The sequence below is a fragment of the Euprymna scolopes genome, chromosome 1 (assembly GCF_053919585.1).
Source record: "Euprymna scolopes isolate OS-2025 chromosome 1, ASM5391958v1, whole genome shotgun sequence".
Taxonomy (NCBI): Eukaryota; Metazoa; Mollusca; class Cephalopoda; order Sepiida; family Sepiolidae; genus Euprymna; species Euprymna scolopes.
In genome coordinates, this window is record NC_136482.1 from 13,587,393 (window position 1) to 13,613,388 (window position 25,996).

General features: G+C 31.9%; 1 protein-coding gene across 20 annotated transcripts in view; it reads left to right on the plus strand.

Moving 5' to 3' along the window:
• LOC145280297 (protein NDRG3-like) overlaps positions 1 to 25,996 on the plus strand; it is a 186,449-nt gene that overhangs the window by 35,904 nt on the left and 124,549 nt on the right. For 4 of the 20 annotated variants that reach the window (XM_080132152.1, XM_080132085.1, XM_080132238.1 and 1 more), the window contains exon 1: positions 23,283 to 24,058. The exons of 8 other annotated variants lie outside the window; for them this stretch is intronic. In XM_080132152.1, the coding sequence (XP_079988278.1) occupies positions 23,927 to 24,058 (132 nt within the window). In that variant the 5' untranslated portion in view covers positions 23,283 to 23,926. Of the gene's footprint in view, positions 1 to 23,282; positions 24,059 to 24,882; positions 25,196 to 25,235; positions 25,336 to 25,996 lie in introns of those variants that run through there. 8 more of the 20 variants (XM_080132207.1, XM_080132173.1, XM_080132244.1 and 5 more) reach the window with 5 other exon arrangements.

Below are 25,996 nucleotides of genomic sequence, written 5' to 3' on the forward strand. Positions count from 1 at the left end.
TTTTAAATTGGCCGTTATATTTTTAATTTGTTTTGAAACACTATTTTTTTTTTAATGTTTCAAAATTACGTTAATTGTTTAGTGAAGGAATTGTTATATTTTATTTTTATTTTTTTCTAATCTAAGGGAAGTAGCTCTGTAACCCATCCAAGAAAAGTAATTAATCCGCTTGTCTTTATAAGGAAAATATTGGATATTTCTTAATTTTTGATGTTAGTTTTTCTATCTATATCAATTCTTTTAATCTCAGATTTCCTTGATTCCTTTCAGTTGCTAGTATTTTAACAATTATATTTTTATTGGGGTTGTGTGTGTGAGACATGTGTTTATAAAAAAACAAGGTCTTCGTGGTAATGTGTTCTTTGATTCGGATATGCAACGGCCTGATTGCACTTCTAAAATACAACTCATTGCATAGTGTATTGGATTTGATACTGAATATGTGCGTTCATACAGTCGTGTGTTTTTTATGGAGCTGTTAGGAACAAACCATGTTCATTATCTAGGTGTAATTTTGATTTTTGATAGGTGTTAATGTTGGACCGATGTGTGTGTGTGAGTTGTATGCCTAATTGTTCTTTGAGAATGGCCTTACATATGGCTGTTCTTATCCTATCATTGAAATGTGGTATTTTGAGAAAGCATGTGTGTGGTTGTTTTCTGCTAGATGTCCTAATGTGCTGTAAGGTTTTTGTGGGGTATTCATTTTGTTTGAGGACATGTTGAAATTTTCTAAAGGAAATAATCATGCCCCCTTTTATTCATGCACCTACTACAAATGCGGTTTGTTTCATTTGTAGCATAGTCTATGTTTGCTTTGGTAGAGAGTGCCGGCTTGTAATTAATGAAAATATCTTGACAGACGGGTTTGCTATAGAAATTGGTGTTTAGTAGTGATAGGTGTCTGGATGTTCTACGGTAAATCTAATATGTGGGTCTGCATTTTGAAAGTTAATAAATATTTTATTAGCTTTTTTGCGAGATGATATCACGATGAGAATATCATCCACATATCTTGTGAAGATGTTGGGTTGATAATTATGTAGTGCGTCTTGTTCTAATCTATTCATGTATGTTATAGCTAGAAGTTTGGATAGGCTGAATTCCATGGGAAGACCTGATATTTGTATGTTTTTTGTTTATTTTGAAAATGTGCATTGTCTACTATTATGTTTAGAAGTTGGTATATGTCAGTGGTGGTGAGATTAAAGCAGTATAAAGACTATTATAGGAAATGTATTCTGTGATTAAGTCGACAGCTGGGTGTTCAGGTACTGACGTGTAGAGAGAGAGACAACATCTAGGCTGAAGACGTATCTGTTGTGTTGAAAGTGCTGGGTTTGTGATGATTGTAGTCTGTGTACGACTTTTTCTGAGGTGTTAACATGACCTGGATAGGTGGAAAGTAGGTGTTTGTGTATATGTGGATTCTAGCCAGAATATATAATCGTCCTTCTATGCTTGAAACTATAGGTTAAATTTGTGTAGATGCGCTGTTTTTGTGTGTTTTCATTAGGTGGTAAAATCAAAAGTTTGTTGTTTCTTGTAAATGATATTTCCCATGTATTTATTGGGGATGCTTCTTTTTTGTATATTGCGGTTCAGGCTGTATTGATACGATCTTCAACATCTGTGGGAGAGATGTTTCTGGTGGGAGAATATAGTGTTTTATTGCGAAAGTGTTCTAGTGCTAGGGATTCGTGCGTATCTTGGTAGATAACGCAGAATTCTTTCCCTTTGTCGGAGGGTAGGAATATCAGGTTTTTATCTTTTAGGTTTTTGAGGATGAGTAATTGTGCGTTAGCGAGGTTGGGTGTGATATTAGACTGTTTATGTATATAAAATTCACAATTTAACGGTTTAAAAGCCAAACAATAACAGAATTTCTTTCAATAAATAAATACATTTAAATAACTGTTGATATTGGGATATAAAATCTTTAATTTAACGGTTTAAAAGCCAAACAAGTGCAAAATTTCTTTCAATTTTGCATTTTATATATATATATATATATATAAACTACTTCATTTAATCACATAAATTAATATACGAAAGTATGAATTTATGCGTAAACTTTAAGTATTTACTTCAGCAGTGCTCAATACGTAGGTATATATGGCGATTACGCTACACAGAATATTCCGCGTTGCATCCAAGCTAGGATTCATCAAGCTTATGATACGCCACACACACACACACACACACACACACACACACACACACACACACACACACACACACACACATCTGACAAAAAATTGACTTGTTTAGATTGTTTGAATTGAAGAAGGGGGGGGGAGTGAGTTTGCAAATCTAGTTAGAATTAAAAATTAGTCTTTCTGTTTTACGACTAGGTAGTTTTTGTTTCTCCCCTTAAATAATAGAAGATAACAATTTAAACCAAGCTTTTAAAATATAAATACAGTCAATATTTGAAGATGTAATTTATCTTTCTATTTCCTTTTCATAAAAGTAAATTGACTCTTCTCTTTAATCCACAATAATGATGTTTGGATTTGACAGTTCGATTCCATCGATTTAGTTGTTTTTCTTTATCTTTCTACAAATGAACACCTGTTTCTTGTTTGTTTGTTTTTTTTAAAATTATTTTTTAGTCATTAACGAAACATGAGATCACTATATGTAATCAGTATTATCTCTTAGCCATTGGCCATTTCAGTTGCTTTCTTTTTATATCAAAAAAGACAAACAGATGCTTTCTTGATAGGGCATCTTCCCTTTCCCCCTTTTTATTTTTGCTTTGCTTTTTTAATTAAACTCTGATGTTTATGCTGTTATGTAAAAGAATTGCGTGAATGAAAATCCACTTTTATTATTTTACTCTATTAGGTCTAATCTCTCTTCTAGTTAGCTCCACTTTTTTCTTTTTCACTTTATAACTAATGCTCACATTTACATTTTTGACTCTTTCTCTCTTTCTCAGCCTCTCACTCTCTTTCCTGGCCTCTCACTTTCTCTGCCTCTGTCCTCACTTTCAGCCCCCCCCCAATCTCTATATCTGTTTTCTCTATCTGTTTTCCCTCTCACTATTTATCTTGGTCTTTCTCTCTCCTTCTCTTAAAAAATCTTGAATTCATCAAGATGTGACAAATACCCTCTTAGAATGCGTTAATTAAAAAAAAAAAGGTGATGTTTAATATATTTTTTGATTGCAAATGCAATTTCTCTTATGCTAAAATATGTTCAATGTACATTGTTAATAACTCTGAAACAAACACAACATAACTAAAAAGAAAAGCGTTTCTTATTAGCTGTTTTTGTGTAATTTTTTATGGCTGGACGACTTCAAGGTAAGGAGAGAATTTGTTCAGGGCAGACCAGATCCATCCAATCCCGCTTCATTTTTTATCTTGGCATTCCCTTTTTATGAGTCTTCATTTCTTAATTTTGAAACAAGACATTACTCATTCGAATTGGTTTGAGATATCTTAATGCTTGACATTTTTTTTTATTTTTAAACTCTCGTTCACTGCTAACAATGCATATCGCCACTTGCATGAAAGGGGCTACTATTTGGAACTATACCTAGGGAAGATTAACAAGATGTTGGTTTACATTACATTTAAACTTCTGCGTATCAGTACAGTCAGGGAAGCAGACATATCATTAATCTTTAAAATCAGCCGTTCTTTCTTCAACTCACTTGAATTCCCTTAAAACACTCAACATTCTGACCAAACGAATTTGATAGTCATTCAATTTTTTACAAATCAATCTCTAAGCACATAATTCTTTGTGACTTGAAGGAATGAAGTTAATCAAAGGCATTTACTTTACTTACAAGTTATTTTCTCTTCCAAAAAAGATATTTGATTTTGATGGGAACAGTTTTATATTACATAGAAAAATGCGAGCATGAAAAATAATATGGTTAAGATTAAGCTTAGAAAAGTAAAAGGACTAGTTGTTAAAACTGGAAAAGAAAAAGACAAGAGATTCTAGTAAAAAATATAATAAATTTATAACGCATTATGCCGCATTAAGAATATTTAAAAAAATTCAATTTAACATTCTTAAATTCTTAATGCTGCAATATTTTAAGTTATAAATTTATATTTTTTACTAGAATCTCTCGTCTTTTTCTTTAACAGTTTTAACAACTAGTCCTTTTACTTTTATAAGCTCAATCTTAACCATATTACTTTTCATGCTTGCATTTTTCTATGTAATCCATGATTTTTCCAGACTTTGCTTTGAAATAATATTTTGTTTTCGTTTTCAATATCATACACATTGTCAACAATCTATAAAAAAATTATTACCAACTTCTTAAATTGACTAAATATAAAAATCAAATAAGACGTAATTAAGTAAATAAACAGAGAGAGAAAAAAAGAAAAACAGAATTAATGCGCAACGTTGTAAGCGAAATATTATCAGCCTTAGCATGGCAAAGAGCATCACTTTTGTTAATTCTCTCTATATATGACCCAGATAAGTTGGCATGCGAGCAACATTCCTCCTATGATTTATGAAGGTGACGACGATGAAAACATTGCCATGGTAACCAACAGCCAATCAGAAGAAACCGTCTCTCACATTCCTTACTAATTCTAAAGTCTTTTGAACACCAGTAATTTTATAACTTTTGTTTTAATAAACAAAAATTGAAAATTTTTATTTCAAAATATAGCTGAAAAGGTGACCTATGAACTGTAAAAATTGTTTGAAATTTGGTTGCAAAATGAGTGAGCGGTGAAGCTTTAAAACAGTTCTAAATGAGTAAAACTAACGTTTAACCATATGTTCAAGGCAGTGTTTGAGTGAGTAAAATCATAAGGTCAAGTAAATGTCATTATTAATTTGAGAATCCAAGATGGCTATTCTGCAAAAACGATTGAGATGTGTAATGGCTAGCAGGTCATCAACATTTAGATATTGTAATTTCTATATTAATAACATTGATACCATTTCACATGTGTGTGTGTGTATATTTCTTGCCTACACAATATTTCATGTAGTTTTATTTGGTTTAGTTTTTTTTTTTTATGGCATATCAACAATTTTCAGGTTATTTAATGTCAAATCCAATAATTTTGGTAAGTTTTTATGCTTTAGGTTTCTTTATCTTCAAATATTCATCCATGGTATTTGATTGTTTTGTAAAAGAAAATTGTTCTTGTTTTTGGCTTTATAGAATACTAGCAGGGCTACCCCGCATTGCCCGGGACCGTATAAACAATGAAAAAATTGAAGTTGATTTTGAACATATCTATTATTCTTAGAATAAAGGAATTTTTAATGTCTGTGCATCATTTGCTATTTTGAGCAAACATTTTTTTTATCTACCCTAGGATGGGTATTACACATATATGAAATAATTGTACCTTCCCTAGGATAGAAAATTTACAGTACGTATATGAGATAATTTTACCTTTGCGAGGACGAGTAATGTACAACACATATTTACATATTTAAAATAATTTTACCTACCCTACAACGGGTAATTTAAATACATATATGAAACAATTTAACATACTCTCAACAGGTATTGTACAACATATATGAAATAGCTTCTCTTCCCTCTAATGCAACCATAATTTAACAAAAAAATGAAATTTTTAGAAGATGGATTATTAGGCTTTTCAAATCAATACATAAATACATTGTCTTGGTTAATGATTAGGCAACCCTTGCTTCACCATAAATTTCAACATTACTGTGTTTCTTTCCTTCCTCACTATTGGTACTATAAGTTTAAGAAAAATTACGTCATTTTTGGAAGATGTCTCAGCAGGATTTTCACATTTCCCCCAGTTTGTTGTAGATTTTGTATTAACATTATTGACCAAATTAAACATCTTGAAGTTCACCTAGTCCAGCAGTATTTATCCTGTTGAAGCCAGTCTGAAAAAAAGATATTTATGTATCTATACCTCAGCTAGATGATTGATTTTTAACCGTATTTGAAAAACTATTTTCATACGTTGATTGTTGGAAATTCCAAAGCTATTATTTCATTTTGGTGTGCATGTAAAATATTGCAACATCATTATCTTTGCTGGCTCATATTATTCGGATATCTTCTGCAAGGAAAGATGAGATTTTAATCACTAATACAACCTTATTTGAAACCTTCAGAAATATTGATTGCTGGCTTGATTCTTTGCACAATTTCCTGTTGGATAAAATTAATAAAGTTAACTTCATATGATAGATAGATTGTGGGAGTTTTAAAGTCAGACCTAAGTAGCCTTTAAGCTGACAAATCAAACATTGCTTCTATCCAGTATATGGCATAATCACATTGACACACAGGTTCCTGTTAGATCATCGAAGTTAAGCATTGTTGAACCTGGTCAATACTAAAATGGATGACCATTAGAGAATTCCAAAAACTATGTGCTCTCCCCTTATCTTGGCATTGTTTTCAGTCGTCTAGCACTTCTCCTTATCAATGGACTCGAGCAGTGCTGATTCTGGGGAGGTGTGGTTGGAGATTGCGCAACTCTTGTCTCATAATTACACATGCAGCTTCCCTTGCAAAGGGTATCCATTGTCTCTTAAGACTGAATGGAGGCATCGCTTCTAACAAGCCAATTTTGGTTTATTGTTCAGTATGTTATTGACAATATAATGTGCTTCACTACAATTTATTAAAAAAACAACACACACACAAAAAAAACAGTTTGACCCAGACGCATTAATGATAATATGAAACATTAATTAAATTAATCACCAAAAAATGTCATTTAATTAAGTTCATGAGAGAAGTATATTCATGAGGTTTTGTTAGATTTTGGAATTAAATTGTCAATGCAGTAGCTACTTTGAAAAAGGGTCGACTGAAAGATATGTTCATATTGCTTTTTTTATTATTAGTGGTGCTTTTTTATTTATTACCCTTTTCTTTTACTAATTTTAAACCTGTTGGAGGGAAAAAATTGAAGTGATTCTTGTTTGTTCCCCTTCTTCTGATTCTCTATTCTTTTATAATATAAATTAATAAATGAAAAATTAACCTCGACCATCAATAATAATGGCAATATATAATTTGTAATTATTTACAATTAATTTGTAATTATCAATAATAATGGCAATATATAATTTGTAATTATTTACTTTTGAAATAAGATGTAAATTTTGGCTCTCAAACAGTCTCATTTTTTAAAAATGGATATAAAAGATAACAAAATACATCATTTGATGATTAATTTTGCTTGTGATTGTTATTCCTTTACATGACCATGGGGATTTTTTGTTGCACTTTAATTAGAAGATTAATATTTGTGTAAAATCTGTTTGTATTTATTCCAATAATAAAATTCATAATCCTTTCTGCAATCAAATCACATTTCATACAAATAAATTTTCAGTCTATACTTTATTAGCCAACGAGTCTTAGCTACAAATATCTTACAGTTTTTGTTCATTCACTGCTCAATAATATATATATTTGGATATTGTTTCATCTAAATGACTTCACACTCGCTATTCACTTGCCAAATTTTATTTGTGATGTTATCTTAGTTTTCTCCATTAAAGAAATCCGTGGATTATCCCTGAACTGTGTTGAGAGGATCATCACAACCCAAATCAGGGCAGCCCCAAGAAAGGAGTGTTTTAGTTATTGACAGTTTTGAGAACAGATCTTTCAAAATCAAGATAAACCTTAATTTAATTACTTGTGTCACTGTTCACCAAAAATTAACATTTTATGTATACTTAAATTAGTATTGTAAATGATTAAAAAAACAAAAAAAACAAACTATTTGCTTACCATATTCCCAAGCAATGTCAACTAACTCTGTTAGTATACTGGTGTACTAACTCTATTAGTGTACTATTACTACAGCATGGTTTGACATCTTCTGTTCCTAGTTGCTGGAGTTGGATGCTTTCTTATGTTACTGTTGAAGACAAATTTATTATATTCTGTCGGCCGATTGGGGAACAATATTAGCTTTTCCATTTGGGTTTTTTTTCTTCCCAATGAATTTCTTCCTCCTGCAATGTTGGAATGTTATCTTCACATTGGATGTTACCCTCCACCTACTTAAATTTCAATTTCATGCATCTGGCTATCCAACTGTTTCATTTTCTTCGGATTATACTACTCTTTTTTAACTTACTTTCATCAAGCCTGAATTTCATTGGAATACCCTTTTAGTTTATGCCTTTCCACATTTTATCAACTTTTTATTTTCATATAAATATGATTTCTTTCATAAGTTTTTATGTGTTAACTAGCAAAATTTATAGACTTTATCATTTTGCTAACTACATGTCATCTGAGGGTATGAGCAATTCATTAAAACTTCATAAAAATTTTTATTTGTATTCCTTGTCAAAAAATAAATTTGTTGTAAATTTTGATTTACAGAGTTTAGATCCAATTTTCGTATATATATTGTAAAAGAGGCAAATGCCTGTATGTCAATCTGGAACTTGAAAAATTCAGAACAAACACCCACAAACTTGATATTTTTAAATCGGTGTAATCCCGGATGTATAATATCTATAAAAAAAAAAAAAAATCATTAGTTGGGGGTCAAATGGCCATTTCTATCATTTAACATTATCAAGATGTACACAAATTAATGTTATCACATAAAGGGAAATAACTGTTTTCTTTCAATTATTTTTCTCATGCAAACTTGAGTTATGGCTGTATCTCCAGAGAGAGAGAGAGGAATGGGAGAGGTAAACAGGGGAGAGGGTTACAAAGAAAGGGATAGAAGTTATATTGTACCTTTTCCACAGGTAATGCCAGGTAGCCTTATATATGATGAAATACTAGGCTCCTGCTACTGAGGGATTAATAACGGAAATCCAAGTAAAGCTATTTTTAAATTCTAATTATAAATGAAGTTTGGCTAATTAAAGAGGAGTTCCCTGTAATTATTTACTTTTAAATGATGATACACAGAAGAAAAAGTACATCAAGCTTAATGGCCACCTTTTGCGGCTTTTAAGTTACAATAATTGAATATTTTCCAGATCCTTGTTTGCATGGAAGCACATTTGATCCCCGTTTTAAGGGTACTTCTCACCTTCACTTTCCCCCACTCCCACTCTCTCTATCCTCTGAAGATTGAGGAAGCAGCCACTATTCTGCCGATTAGAATAATCCACTTGATTCTGCAGACAGAATAAAACGGATTAACAAATGAGTGAAATATTAATTAGTTTGCTATGCTTCATTTCGTCTCCATTGCTTTGCTCTTTTTTCTTAATGTTATTTCTCACCTGGCCTCTTATATACGAGACAGAACTTTTTCATCCTCTCCCTACACCCCAACACACACATCACACGGTATTAATTAGCATTGATATCTTTACTCATATAAATTGGATCCGATTTGGTCAAATAGCTCAAGGTTGAAGGTTATGAAACAGATGTAAATGTGTAAGGTTTGCTGTTTACTTTCTTGAAGAATGTTTTGTGTCACCGTGCGATGTCATTTTGTGAGAGCTTGAATTTGATTTTCAAATTTCAAATAAGGAATAAAGCAATTCTTTTGTCAAACTATTTCCTATTTTATACCCATTTATGAATGTGTTTGTGTGCATTAATTGCACACGTAATTGTCCACTTATGTTCTGTCTGAATTCAGTGTCTGATTCCGACACTGGTTACATTGTCAATCATGTGGTAAACAATTTCTGTTAAAACAAGTAACAATTAGTTTATTTTGAGAGAAATTGCAATGACCCCCCTCCCCCCGAATGATAAACTTGCAATTAGAACTGCAAGATCAATGAAAACACAAGCAGTTCATTAGTTTAGGGCTGAAAGGCCATCTGCCTTTGAAACCCACAGAAACCCAACAAATTCTCTTGCCTCGTCTGCTGGAATATATATAGATATTATTTGGAGCACACTGTGAGATCACTTAATTATGAGTTGCTAATGTTTGGACATGACTGACTATAAGGCCGACCAGATGGTATGAACACTTTGGTAAAAACTTGAGTGGATCACAATCACAGCATCGAATCAATGTATCCAACAAGACATTATTTTAAAGAGGCAGTTAATTTCTTTGCCTGTGTTCTCTTAACTAAATATTTCTCATGGTTGGATCATTCTTCCTCTACAGTAGGTGTCTCACTGCAAATGCAATCCTCAATCTGTATAAGAGCCAGTGATGCCTTAAAATGGAATACTGTTGTCACATCTGGGCAAGAGCTGCTCAGCATACCCTATCTAGCCTTGATAGAGTTCAAAACCGGCTTCGAAACCTAGTAGGTGATGCTCTTCTATCTTCCATGCAACCTATTTCCCACAGAAGAGACATTGCAAGCCTATCTCTTCTCTATCGTTTTTTTCATGGCAAATGCTCGACTGAACTTCAATCTGTTTCCCCTTTGCCAAACTTTCACAAAAACACGTGACTAGCTACAACTACTATAAATGATTTCCCCCACTCTCTGTGCCTTAATCTAAATGCAGATTACATGAACAAAGCTTCTTTCCAATAACCGTGCACCTGTGGAACACTGTTTTGCTGGTCTGCTTCCCAGTTGAATACAACATGGTAGCCTTCAAATCCAATTTAAACAAGTTCTTGTTAAACCGTCTCCATAAATAATCAAATTCTACTTAATGTAATCCTTAATGGTGTAAATTGCCATCTTAAATTCATTAACAATTATCCGCAAGAGGCCTTAGAGCCTTGATAAGTGGTGACTCCTAAGGGAGGGGGAAAAAATTGCAAGCCTGCCGTCCATAACAAGCATCTATTTATCTTACTAAACATGCAACCTTTTTTATTTTCCTTTTGCTGAATTTTTTTAAAATTTGATATTAGAAATATTTTGGTGTAAACTCTGTGTTTGCATAATTATTGGGATAGATGCAAACCTCAACTTTACGCAATTATCAAAGTGTTAATCAATTTTTAAGTTGTTGTATTCATAAATTTAATGCCCTCTAATTGCAAAAACAAAACAAAAAAAAAACCAAATTAACATGACTGCCTCCACTGCATCTTGCTGGCAAACTGACCGTGTCTTAACTGCTGTTCTCTGTTAACACTCCAATCTCTACCATAGCTAAATCGAGGTATAATTACGATTCAAAAAAAAAACAAAAAAAAACGAGGGGGTGAGAAATTAAGCAGGGAAAGAATCAAATAGAAACCACATTAAGTCCTAAGATTTTCTTTTTGCTTGTAAGCAAAAAGATTTATTTATAATAATTTATTTCTTTATAAAACTGAACTATATATGAACTGAAATAAAGTAATATTAAAAAAAACCCTCATACCCCCCCCCCCCCCCAAACCGACTTTATCAGAATTTTTTTTTATATTAGTGAATCGCAATTAATTGGGCGGATGTCGCAGATATTGGATTCCCATATAAAACAACATAGTCTAGCTAATTTTTCATCATCAGATGTTTTAAATAATACATATAGTTCGTCCACCTGATGAATAGCCGTGCTTGTGCTTCCAGGTTTAGTGTTGACTTGTTCTTTATTCTCAGCAAGTCACAGTCATTGTTTTATTTGAAAATCCTAGAAATGTAAAGTGAAGCTCTAAAAGATTTAAATATGGTTTCTAAGATTTTCAATCGGTGATAATTAACCAAATCAATTCTGGACAATTTATGAAAGTGTTTATATATTATTTGTATATATTTTATTAGTAATCCATTGATTCATAATGAGAAAGAATCCAAATTAAAATTAGTGAACATGAAATGTCTGTTTTATTCAACAAAATAGGCTTAAATGAAAAAATGCTGCATCGTGTGTGTATATCTATAATATATATATATATAATGTGAGAATACCTGTTCTGACTTATCAAAACTCATGACATGATTTTGATTATAGAAAATGTTTTAAATTTAAGACTTCATGGGATCTTAAGAAATTGAAATTCAGAAAATTTTGGTTATCTGATGGCTATGGATCAAATTCAATCCAAATTTAATATTTCTATTTTCAAGTGGGTGGCTGTTGCCATATTATTCCTCAAAACCCTCCAAAATATTCAAAAGAAACTGAAATTCGGGTATATTAATTGATGTCTAATAACTAGTGCTAAAATTTCACAAAACTCGATGGTATCTGAATTTTCACAAAGGGGTTCCACCCCCTTTATATTCCTATTGCATAAAATTAAATTAAATATAGCCCATATTACGACTCCTTATGCCTAGTAGCTATGTTCCAAAGTTCATAATTATCAGTTAATTAGTTTAGGAGTGAATCCTTTATATACAAATCTATTATAATTAACTTTATAGGAATACAGATGGTCATCCACAGATGGCTGTTTCATAGTTGATGATTCATCAGTGTGGCTACACATATCAAGTGTATCAACACTAAATAAATATATTACCAAAGATTAAAAACCACAAAAAAGGAAAGAAAATAAAATTCAAGAAACTAAAAAATAAATAAACAATATTTCTGAAACTGAGTTTACTGATTCTAGTAGTCACGATTAATCGGATGAATCTTTTCTCGGTGTCGTGTATCAGAACCTTCTCCAAAAATAGGAAAATGAATATTTTAACTGTGATAGATTCCACTTGTTCTGTATAGATTGGTTTAAATAAATAACTGCTTGAAAAATCAATAGTTTCACCTGCTCATTGTATAGGCGTTCTTGTGTGAACAAGACTTATTGTTCTTTGTATTTTCCTTGGATACCTTCCGAGATTGTTACTTGCGTCTGGCTATATTTGGAAACTTTGTTTTCAACTAACTTTTGGATATGAATTCAAACATGTTTTCATAGCATTTGAATAAAACCATTTTTTTATGGAAAGAGAATAAAATGGTTTTACATTGACGTATTTTTTGTAATTAATTTTATCATTTTTTAAATAAGGAATGGCTTTGACTACATCTTTTTCTCTCCCCATTCTCTATATTCTCTCTATTCTGCTTTTCTCCTTTTTTATTTTATTAATTGTGAATGGTCAATAATGGAAAATGTATCCATTGTAACAATTTTACTATGCGCAATATATATATATATATATATATATATATATATATATATATATATATATTATAACGAAAATACTTGAAGGAAGGAAAAGAGAAATTTGATAGATTGAATCAAATATCGATTTGTCAGATTCAATGCTATCTATGAAACTTGCATAAATAGAATGACAAAGCATATGCTATATGGATACCTCAGTCTCGGTAAACTACTGGAAGTTAATCGAGGTGGACAAAACACCTTTAGTCGAATGGAAAATAGGAAAGCTAAAACATGTAATGCATTAACGTCACCCTGTTACCTATGTTTAGTAGAGAAACATGAGATTATTAGTTTTAAGAACCATGAAAAATGATTAAATGTTAAAGTAGAATCAGCTATAAGCTGCAAACACTTTGAAGGTTACCCTTTAATAAGATGTAAAAAAATGAATAGCAATACCTTCATAGTAGTAATATTACAAATCATAACTCCTCACTCCCAATTATTAATAAATTAACCAAGGGAAGAGTTGAAAGAATACAAAGTAGTCCCGATAATTGCAAATTAATTACTATACTTACTAAAAATCGACATACCTCTATTTAATTAATAGCTACACCCACTGAAAAGCTTTGAAGAATAGGCCAGCATAAATAACTTAGCTAAATTAAGGAAGGAACCATGCTCTCGTTACCCCTCAACACCATCTCTAGCGCTACCATTTAGTACTTTCTGAGCTAAATGAACAGAAACACAATATGCCACGAGATAGAGGTGAGTGCACTTTGCGTACTTAATAATAAAACACCTGAAAATGATTAACTAAAATAATACAAGCTTGTAATTGGACTGTTGATATATATATAATAAAGAAATATTATTGTAAAGCAGCATTATATAAGGAAATCAACCACATAATTGATCCTAAACGATAACTAAGTACTCTAACTAGAGGGTTTGGGAACGGAATACTCCATAAATATAGACAAATATATGCTATTATGTACCCGTTTGCATGTATATAGCTTGGAAAACCTATCTCTATAACGAAGCATATAAACCTATAAAATATATTTATTCTCTAGTATTAAGGAAAAAACAAACAACCCAAATGAAAGAATGACAACCATAGAAATTAAGTTTATACATAGATTTGAAAACCTGTAATTATTTTGGACACCGCAGTAGTGGAAAATATCTCCCAGTACACCACCTTTAAATCATATAAATAGGCTTGAATATCTAATCACTGGCCAATTTAACCATATGGACATATATCTTATAAATAAAAAATAAATGATTAAATAAAAAATTTGAAAACGAGAAGCAAATGAACGGATAAAAAATACAAAGAATAAAATGAATAAATAAATAGAACTTAACAATAAAATAGATGGATAATGTAATCACCACCCGAAAAGGAAAAAAAAAACATAAAAACCAAAGACAGGGAAGTTAATAGCGATGTAATATTAGTTCAGATCAAAGCAAAAACTTTGGCCAATAAACAACTGCGAAGTTAAAATAATACCAATCCCCCCCCCCATAGCTACAGCTTGACCACATAACATCGTACTTACCCCTCTTCCCTCACCATGCCACACTTCCTTCCAAAACCCCTACTGCCCATATTCACAAAGTATACATCTCACTTTCTTCCAAACCAAAAACCACAGCCGAATATCTATAAAAAATGAATGCAATCTTGACTGTCTTTTCAATATCACTCCTATTTTTTGGTCTGATGAGGCGGTCTCCTTGAATTAGGATTTCACTGAAACATGTATGCACAATAATTTTTGTATAATAAACAAACGCTCTGTCCTGCATTGAGCACTCTTTAATAATCATGTGAGTTTCATTGGATTTACATCTAGGAAACCAATTGATATAATCATTTTATATATATATCACACATGCACAAAACTCTTTCCATATATATTCATACACATATATTTTTGTTTAAAATTTTACCTACCAAACTCCTCCTAGAGTTTTTGGTCTACAGACATAAAACTTCATATATAAGGTATTTGAACCCATGCGAAGCTCTATATTTGGGTTTTAGCCCAGGAAAACCGGTACAAAACTGTGAAAAGTAAAAGAAGTGAAATTTCTCTTCCCAGCAACCTCTCCCACAGAAGGGACGTTGTGAGCCTGTCATTGTTTTATCATTATTTCCATGGGAAGTTCTCGTCTAAGCTCCAATCTCTGGTTCCCCCTCACCAATCTTTCATGAAAAACACCCATCTAGTTGAAACCACTGTCAGTAATTTTCCCCACTCTTTATCTGTGCCTAAATCAAAATGTAGATTCCATGAACAAAGCTTTTCTCTTAGAAGAGCACGCCTGTGGAACTCTCTTCCGTTTGTCTGTTTCTCACCTGACTACAACTTGGATGTTTTCAAGTCCAACATAAAATAAGTTCCTGATGAACCGCCCCTTAAGTAAGACACTTTATCAGATCTCGATTACTAACAATTACTACAATATTATCCCATTGATTACTGTACACTCAATAACACTTATCCCTGAGTGGCTTCCGGGCCTTGATTAGTGGGGACTTCCTTGCAAAAAAAAAAAATTTGCCAGGTGAAGGTCGAACGCCGGCATTACAAACATGCATGCATAATGTAGTAGCTATTGATTTATGTCTTAATTTTTAGTCTAGCCATAAACATGTCTTCATAGCTCGGGCATTATTGGCAGAGGAAAAAATAAATCATAAGTTAAACGTTTTGGTTTTGATTCTTCATTGTGGTGCACAAGTCTTTTTTAGCATTACTATATACTGGATCCATTATCTATAAATATAAAAGCGAAAATGTATGTATGTTTGTATGTGTGTTCGTTTTTTCTGTATGTCTACAAAAGGCTTTTTTCAGAGAAGCGGTCGGTCGGTTCACAACTTTTTAAAACTTTTTATATCACATATAAATCATAATATCTCACAGTTAACAACGAAGCTCGACTGTCTATTTAATTTGCTCAATTTCGGGAAGATAAATATTCAACATTTGTTACTCGCCACATGTGGGTTAGTCTTTTTCCTATAACATCTTGGGGGGGGGGGGGAAGCGTTCTGCAGTAAATGAAATACTATCCCGCAGTCAAACTTGACCTCATTAACTCATTAAAACGGGCACCTGCCAAATAAATTCAAACGTGTTTCCATTAGCATCTTGCGGTGGGGCAATGGTTAACGTCGCACTTTTTTTTTTTTTTTCACACTTTAATTTACAACTTTGCCTCAAGGGTTCGGGTTCGATCCTCATACTTACTTCCCCCCCCCCCCAGTTTCCACACACACCTCCAAACACCCGGGCAACGCCGGGTACCCCTCGCTAGTAATATAATAAATAAATTATCTGCATTAATCAAAATATCATATGTAAGCTAGTATATATATATATATATATATATATATATATATATATATATATATATATATATATAATAATTATCCACAAATGTGAGTGCTTTGTCGTCTATGGCTCTTCTGCATGGCTGTTGACTGTACTTTTATTGAGATTAAAAATTATATAAAGTTGTAGTTATTGTTTGTTTGTTCAAGAACTTGTAGAGTTTTGGTGATAAACTTTCACAATCATGTATATTCTGAAAGTATATTATTCAGGGTACTTAGATAAGAATCATTTTCATTTTGATTAACTAGTGTACAACATTATCGCATAACTAAAAAATTATGGAGATTCAAAAATATAGTTAGAGATGATAAGAGTCTAGGGATTGGTGTAGGAAAACACTGGATTCTATTAATTTCTTGTAAGTGTTGGATCTGTCTACTCTGGGTTACAGACATTTGTAAAATTTATTTTGATTAATGTGTCATTAGTTTCACTTCCTCTCACTTGATCAATGCTGAATACATATTTGGTTGTCAACCCTCAAATTGAATATTATGAAATAGAAATAAAAATAGAGTAGCATGTTGTTATAGACTTGGTGGAAAGAATATGTGGAGCTTCTCATTCAATCCCGGGCAATGCCGTGTCTGATGCTGGTAGTAAAATAAAAGAGGAGAAATGGCTGTTAAGTGAACTCATTCTACCAACCGGATATTATAAAATCTCAATTTCAACTTGCCAAGGATAAATCCTTTGATGGACTGATTGCTAGGTTTATTTTTAATAATGTCTAAAATCAATAGCCATTTCTTGCTTGGTCTTGTTCAGATAGCAACTTGGACTCATTTCATTCAAATGGATTAATGAATAACACTTTCAAAGCATTCCTCCATTTTTTCTTTACACTTTTAATTCTTTTAAATCATTCAGTGAATGTCGACTGTAAATTATTTCTATATAACGTTATGTAGGTGTATACATTTATATATTTACTAGTGGGGTGATCTGACGTTGCTTGGGATTGAATGATCAATGAATGTTTCACACTTATATTTTTATTCATTTTGAACACGCCCCTGTCATATCAAAGAACCAACTGTTAATTTGATATGCCTGACATTACTGGTTGTGCGGTGATAATGGTTTGAATTTAAGTTTAAAATAAAAAAGTAAAGTATCACTGTGCTTTAAACAGAAACATTAATTTCAAATGCGCCCCTGTCATATAAAAAAACCTACTGTTGATTTTATATATTGGATCTTTCAGCTTGTGTGGTAATGAAATTTTTCAAATGCACTTGTGGTGTTAGGCAGTGTAAGATGTTAAGTTTGGTCAAAATTGCACGTTTCTCCTTTCATCGGATTATTTTTATTATTGATATTTATTCAAGACATTCTAACACAAAACCTATCTAAGAACATTACTGCCACACCATAAAGTAACTTCATGTAAAATTTTATAAAAATCGACCCAACCGTTTTCGAGTCCATAGGGAACGAGTTTACAGACAGACACACAAAGTTCCTTTTCTATAATAGTAGAGATAGAGATACATACAGAATTCGTTCTTTAACTAATTGATTATGAATTTTGAAATACTGCTATTAAGCATAAGGGTGAGTAATGTGGGTTATATTTAGTTTCATGCAAAGGGGTCAAAAGAGGGAGGAAACGCTTCAAAAACATATGATTTTTGTCAAATTATAACAAGTATTACATATCAATTAAATATTCTCCAAATTTCAGTTTCTTGAGAATATTTAAAAAAAGATTTTAATGGCCATATGAACGACCTTCGATTTAAAAATTCATGTTGTATTAAATTTGATTCTTAGTTACTTAGATACCAATTAAATAAAATTCGTTGAGTTTCATTTTTTTTGTAATTTTCTTCAATCAAAATCATAATAAGAATTCTAGACATAAAGTTTAGTATCATTATGTTGATTTTAATCTTCATAACAAGAATACATGTAGTTTGGAGAATTATTTGGAGAATTATTTTTTGCTGTTGAACGGATGTTCTTCTAGTTTAATTCTGAGACCTTTACATTTCATTTAAATATCTTCATTTGTCTCAAACTTAGTACTTAATATTTTTTGTAATTTAAGCAAATCAGAAAACAAAATAAACTTCCAAACCAGAATAAAAGCGCACAGAATAAAGTGTGACTCGTTGAGTCGCTCATTGTTCTTTTATTAGATTGTTTGAATCAGTAAAAAATGAGTTTGCAAAGCCAGTTAAATTAAAAAAATAATAATAAAATAAAGACAAAATATTTTGTTTCTCTCTGTTTCCTCTTCCATCTACAAAGTTTAATAGTACTTAGTACCTGTAGTGATATTTCATTTTATTGATATAATTAGTGGACTATTCTTAAATGCTATAGTCTTATTACTTTTGACCACTAATGAACAGAGAGTGAGAGGGAGAGAGAGGGTGATAAAAGTGAGTAATCGACACAATATAAAATAAGAGAATGGGGAGGGTTAAACAAATATAGTGAGATAGATGAAAACTAAATAAGAGATGAGTCACTTGATGAGTTTATTGCAAATTATGTCTAATTAGAACAATTCAAATGGAATGTGAAAAACATAACTCGATTCCAGAAGTAAGGAAGATTTTTGGTATGCATTTTGTGTTGAATATGAATAAAGACAATGTAATAATTGTAAAGTGCTCAGGTGGACTGCAACTCTGCAAAAGTGCATTTATAGTTCATAGGGAAATGTACAGTGTATGGATCATGACCCAACGCATGCAAATCAAAAGATTCTTATGGTTATCGTTGGTGACGAGATGGTTTATAATTTCGTGAGCGTTTAACAAGTCAGTTGTTAATGTATATAGGAAAAAGCTTTTTAACAAAAAAAATTTCTTTAGCATGGCTTTATGATGTCGGTGTAAAATTCTCCCAGCACCTCTCACAAAAGGAGGTACATTCGAAACTGAGAATCATAGTTTGAATAATCCAAATTATCAATTCTCATCTAAAAAATGTTGAAACAACTTTTTTTTAATCAAATTATAACTTGAATAAATAAATTAAAATTTCAACTTAATAATAAAAATGTTTGTATTTATTTCTCCTCCATTGTGAGAAATGTGACACAAGGGCTGGAAAGTGGGATTAACGTTAATGTTTCGGAGGAGAAGCACTTTGACTCTTCAAAAGATGTTTGTGTAACCCCGTTGGCATTCCTCGACAGAGGTGCCTTAGGCGATTAGCAGTAAACTAACCCCTTCTCAGAGCAAAGTCTGGGAGGGTGGACCTCTTAGAGCTGCACAGGACTAGCATTACACCGCAACCAACAGGAAACAGGTCATTACAGGAATGGTCTAATCTCTGTTGATTTTGGGTCTTGAGAGCTAAAAAGCCACAAGTAATAAAAATGTTAAATCTATATTTCTTACAAAATTATCTTTTGTAATACTTTTCCTAAATCAAATCAAATCTAATCAAATTGTGAATCAAGTGGTCCTTGGGTTCATACATAGACATTAAAAAAAAAGTCATCCATATACTAAAATTGAGTATTTTATTCCATTTTCACCCCAAATAAGGCACAGTTCCATTTTAATGTAGAGAGCTACTGTGGAGGACATAAGTTGCAGGGATACTATGTAGGGAAATGAGCAGCAAGCTGTCTGTTTACATTACACTTGAACTTCTGCATGTCAGTACTATTGGGAAAGCAGAATCCCGGAATGGAGTTCCAAAATTTAGCAGTTCTGGGGAATAAACTATTGGAGTAGAAGGCTTTGTTACATTTAGTGATCTCCACTGTGTAGGGGTGGGATCTTGCTGCTTGTCGGGTTTATTTGGAGTATTTATACAAGTGCTTGTAGTTCGTCAGAGTATTCACCATTAAAATACTTGTAGAACAGGCAGAGGGATGCAACATTTCGTCGATGGGAATATATCATTCATTCATGATTCTATAAAGATATTTAACTGCAGTGTCTTTCTTCTGATTATCAAATGATTTAACTTCCTGTGGCAATGAACTTTGAAACAATTCAACAAATCAGTTATATTTACACTTAACTAAAAAAATCAATGTCTCAATTTTTGGTCGGCTGATTTTGTGATTATATGCTGAGAAAAGCAATGTCCAATCTGGCCTCTTGCTGACATATATTGCTCACCCATTTTCTCATGAATATTGTGCTTTTCATTTCGTTTCTTTTTAATAGTTGTCATGGAAAAAAATTGATTTTTCTCTCTAAAAATTATATTTAATTTTCATTTTTTTTTCTTCTCAAACCTGTTGTAAATTCTTTCAAAAGATAATCTAATAATAGATTATATGGCAGAAGTTAAATATTTTCTTCCTCCATTTTTTTTTTTTTTTTTTTTTTTTTTTTTTTAATGAGAAATTATTTTTCTTTGCCTCTTCAATATTGAGGTATGTGTATATACTAGAAACAAAGAGGCAGGTTTAATCACTCATTAAGCTTAGGTTAGGTTGCTTGATAGAGTTCAAAATAGACTTCGGGGCTTGGTGGGAGATGTCCTTTTCTCTTCGCTGCAACCTCTGTCTCACAGAAGAGATGTTGCGAGTTTGTCTCTGCTTTATCGTTATTTTCATGGAAAGTGTTCGACTGAACTTCAATCTATGGTCCCCCCTCGCCAAACTTTCACAAGAAACACTAGACTAGCTGAAAACATTATCAATAATTTTCCCCACTCTTTATCTGTACCTAAACCTAAACATAGATTCCATGATCAAAGTTTCTTCCTTAGAACTGCACGCCTGTGGAATTGTCTTCCGTTTTCCTGCTTTCCAGCTTTCTATAATATGGTTGTCTTCAAGTCAAACGTGAACAAGTTTCTGATGAGCCATTCCACTTAGGTTAACAAATTTACCGAACTTCCATTACTATCGATTACTATATTGTCCTTTTGACTACTCTACACTCTTTAACCCTTATCCTTGAGTGGCCTATCGGCCTTGATAAGTGGTGACGTCTATGTAAAAAAAAAAAAAAAAAAAAAAAAAATCAGGAAAAAGTGAGTTTGTAAAAACCAGTTAAATATTTTAAATATAAAAAAATCAGCATCTTTTCGCTTGCTATAACTCTTTACTCTGCCCTAACTCTCTCTCTCGGATATATATACTTACTACTACTTTACTGTTATTTTCATCTCAAACAAGGCACAATGCCATTTTGATGTAAGGGGCTAATATTTAGGACTAATTTACAGGATGCTATGTAGGGTGTTGGGCAACGAGATGTCTGACATAAACAGAGGATGAAGAGTATGACATAGGAGACCATCTATAGGTTTCATTTATTTTGATTTGAAGCCGACGGTACCAATATTCTGATCTTCTATTATATATATACACACACACATATATATATATATATATATATATATATATATATAACCCTCTTGCAATCTCTTTTCCCTTTATTTTTCTGTGAAACTACAGGAGAAATAAAGTTTTATGGATGCGTCCATTGCTAACTTTGTGTGACCTCAAGTCTGTGCATGGCTATAACTGGATAAAGAGTGTAAGAACTTATGAGTTGGCTATTATATTTTCCTTTTATTGCTAATTGACATCAATGAGTTGCTAGAACGCAGTTTAGGTCATCCAGATTTTTGATTATGAAACAATCAGGGCAAAAAGCTCAGTCTGCCCTGCTATTTTATTACTGAAAGAAGATATACCTCTTGATTATTACTGAAAGAAGATATACCTCCTTGAATTCTGTATTAGGGTATAAATCTGATTAAAATCATCTGGAAAAAAAAAAAAAAAAAAAAAAATCTGTGCGTATGCATATATTAGCTAGGCTGGTAGAATATTATCATGACAAATGCACATAAAATACACTTACTCCAAAAAGAGTGAGAGGCTAGTAACATAACAAACATAAGTCCCCCCCCCCAAGTTAATGCCTGACATGACGGTATCATGACAATAGAACAGATACTATACCCCAATTGACCATTAAATTGAAGTATATGAGTAACTTGTTTAGTTAATTATAAATAACAGCTTTATATATTTTTAAACATAACTCAATCCCAGAACTAACGTATATTTTTAGTATCTTGTGCTATAGTATATTGGGGGAAAAACCTTATTGTGATAAATATTGATAAACTTACACATATCTAATTCTCTCAAATTAACCGATCATTATTAAATTTTAAACACAATTGTAAGAGTAGGTAATGTGGGCTATATTTAGTCTAAATTTTATGCAAAACTAGAAAAGAGGGTGGAAATCTTTTGTTAAATTTTAGATACCTCAGATTTTTGTAGAATTATAACAAGTAGTATTAGACGTCGGTTAATAAATACGCATAATATGGGAACAATATCCCATTTGAAAATTCAAATATTTCAAATTTGCATTAAATTTGATTAAGCACCAATTAAGCATGATTTGTCTGAATTTTAATTTCTAGAATCAAAATGATGTAATGAATTTTTATCAACATTGAATTAAGATACTTGACATAAAGTTTAGCATCATATCTTGATTTTAATCTTTGTAAGGGGATATGAAAGTGGTGAAAAACTGTTGGTGAAATTTTACCTGATCCCGAGTTTTTTTCATTTAGGGTGTTAGATATTTAATTTTTCTATGTTCATTTACTTTTTTTTTTTTTTATTTGAAATATGATTCGATTTTATTTGTAGAAAAGTTTCATCTTGATTGAAACAAATATCAAGTCTTTTGTTTTTACTTTTGTGAATAAAATATTGTTGTAAACTTCAACTCTGATTAAAACTCAGCAACAACAAGTATTTTTATGTTGAACGAAAGAAAGAAAAAAAAAATCAATGTCTAACTTAACAAAACAAATTCTGTATTAATGTTTTCTACCCACCTACCAGCTAATTTATCTATTGACATACCCACCTATGTTATTAATGTATTTACGCATATAATATTTATCTACATATATATGTAATTAGTGTGTGGCTGGCTGTAGAGGATATAAAATATACATGTACTCACTTTCTACAACTATTCCTATCTGCATGCATAACATAATGTATTCAGGGTGGAGATAGCCAGTTGATGGGTGGACCATTAAAGGTGATTGAGCAGGATATATTCATCATCACATTTTCAACTGACGGAGAAAAGGAAAGGAAACTGTATATTCCTTTGAAATCCTTTTTTCCTTTCTGTTTAACTAAGAACCTTTCGAATTATAGGATTTCCTGAAACTTGTGAATGAATTTGGTCTCCACATCTAACGCTAGGAATACTACCGAAGTAAGCCAGTGAGCAGACGTAGAAATAAAGAATATATATATATGTATATATAAAAGAAAAATTCTCTATTCTTGGCACAGAGCAGACTATTTCCATTGAAAAAAGTTTAGTGGCTTTGTGTGTGTCGGTGTACCTGTTTGGGTTTATGCCATTAACAAGGTCGACAACAACAACAACAACAACGACAACAACCTTATTAGTATTGTCAGGTCTAGTCTGGTGTGGTGTCATCCTCCTCTACTCCTGCCCCCCTGCTCGCCCACTGCTTGTCTACTTGCAATCCGTGTTCACACATTAGTTTCTCATAGGAAAAGCCTCAGGTGCGGCCGCATCGCATCACCTAAACAAGATTCTGAGGTACTTTTACTTTCCTTCATCTTTTACTATGGACACCAAGCAGATGATCTGGCCTCCATCATGGAATAATAACCACCTCGTTGACAATACCACAATGGGTACACGTGTTGACACACAGGCTGTAGCCGAACATAACTCTGTCGTCGTTCGACTCATGAAGGTAACGCATATTTACTTCCTCTTTCTCTCCGTTTCCGCTTATAACTTTCTGCTTTTTAAAAGTATTTAAAACTTCAATCAGTTCTTTGGACCTTTTTGCTTTTGTTGTCGGCAAGCTCTTCAAGTTTTAGTCAAGAAAATTAAACTCTATTCATAGATTACTTCAGCGAGTTTAACCATTTTGAATAACTTATGGATTAAAGTAAATCTGAGGGATTCACTTGATTGGCTTAAGGGATTAACTTAGTTTTGTTTTCTTTATTTGCTAATCCGACCCTTAAATAGGGAAGTTTTTTTTTTTTTTTTTTAATGTATCGTATTTCTATATTTTTATTGATAATCTTTTTAATTGTCTTTCTCTTATAATTCGATAACTAGATATGTCAAGTTTTCATTTTATAAGAAAACTTCCACTAAACAAAACTTTGACAAGTTTTAAACATTTCATAACTAAACTCAACCATTCTTATGAAATATTTGTTTTAAATTCTCTTATAAAGTCGAAAATAGATTTTGGGTTTTAAAGCATTCATAATTAAATTTTCATTTTTTTTCTTTCAGTACCTAAAAATAAATTATAATGTATTCAACTTTAGGATCTGTGTGGGTCAGACTTGGATGTATCTTTTTTTTCTATTGAATTTTTCAAGGGCTGCGTGTCCTTGAGTTGTCTGACTTCTTTTAATTTATTCGATCTTATTGATTTTTGTATCAAAATATTTGTTTTCCTCCATTTGTGAATAAAAAAAACAAACAACTCCTTTTAATTTTTTGGCTGATATATTTAACCTCCGAAATGACTTATCCACTAGCAGTCGGTTCATCGAGTAGCTCCCCCTCCCTCCCGTTTCTCCAATACTTATTGAACGCAGCAGCAATGAGATTAGAAATATCAATAACTGGCAGCAGTACAAGTGTGTGTTCCTTCTGTTATCAGATTGGTTGCTGCGTATTGAGTGAGTGTACGAAAATCAAACGGGTTGCACGTCCCAAGTCAAGACTTAATATTTCAACTACCTGTTTTTTCTGCTAGTCCACTCTCAGACTCTCAGATATTGCAATTAACTGTTAGTACTCCGCTATGGCGAACGTCAGTATGGTTTTAGGCATGGTTGATATAATGAACAACGAATACAAGGTAAGGAAGCTGACACTCTTCTTATGTGTATATATACATACGCATCTTTCTATATATACTGTTGCAGCCATCTTGTGATAATGTTTCAAGGCTGTGAAATCAAGTGAATTGAATGACTCAAATCAGAATCGGTATTTGTTGTAAATATTTTTTTATTTTTAAATCATTTGTATTTTATATTTGTACTTTTTTTTATTTTTTTAATGATTCTGCTTAATATTCTAATTAATATCTGCATCAATTATTCTGATTCAGATATAAGTAAAATATATATTAATCTTTTGATTAGTAAATAAAGCTTTACTGCTAAGCTTGATCATTTTATTTGCTATATAATTAATTTACAGCAGCTACGAAAGCAGTTTGAGTAAAAAGATGGAGTGGCTCCTCTCTATATTTTCCTTGGATTTTTGACAAGGAGCAAAGTGTAGTATTTGTTCTGATACTACACATAATCTTTTTTTGTCTTTGATCAGAAGAGGTAATTTAAATTTCTGTCCCAACCTAGAGTCCTCCTATATGGTGAGCTAGATTTTTTGCCATATTAAAAATTGACCTCGTGGGGAAGCAAGTAAATAAGAAGTTTCTATCTAGTAATATAAAAATAAACATAATTGGGGTATTATGTTTTTATATTGCTACTAAATTACTTGGGTATTAAGCACCGTTGAACTAAATACTGAAAAACATGTTTTATAAAATATGTGAAATTTCTCATATATATATATATATATATATATATATATATATATATATTGAGAGAGAGAAAATTGAGAGGTTTATTTTTAATTTGTTTTTATA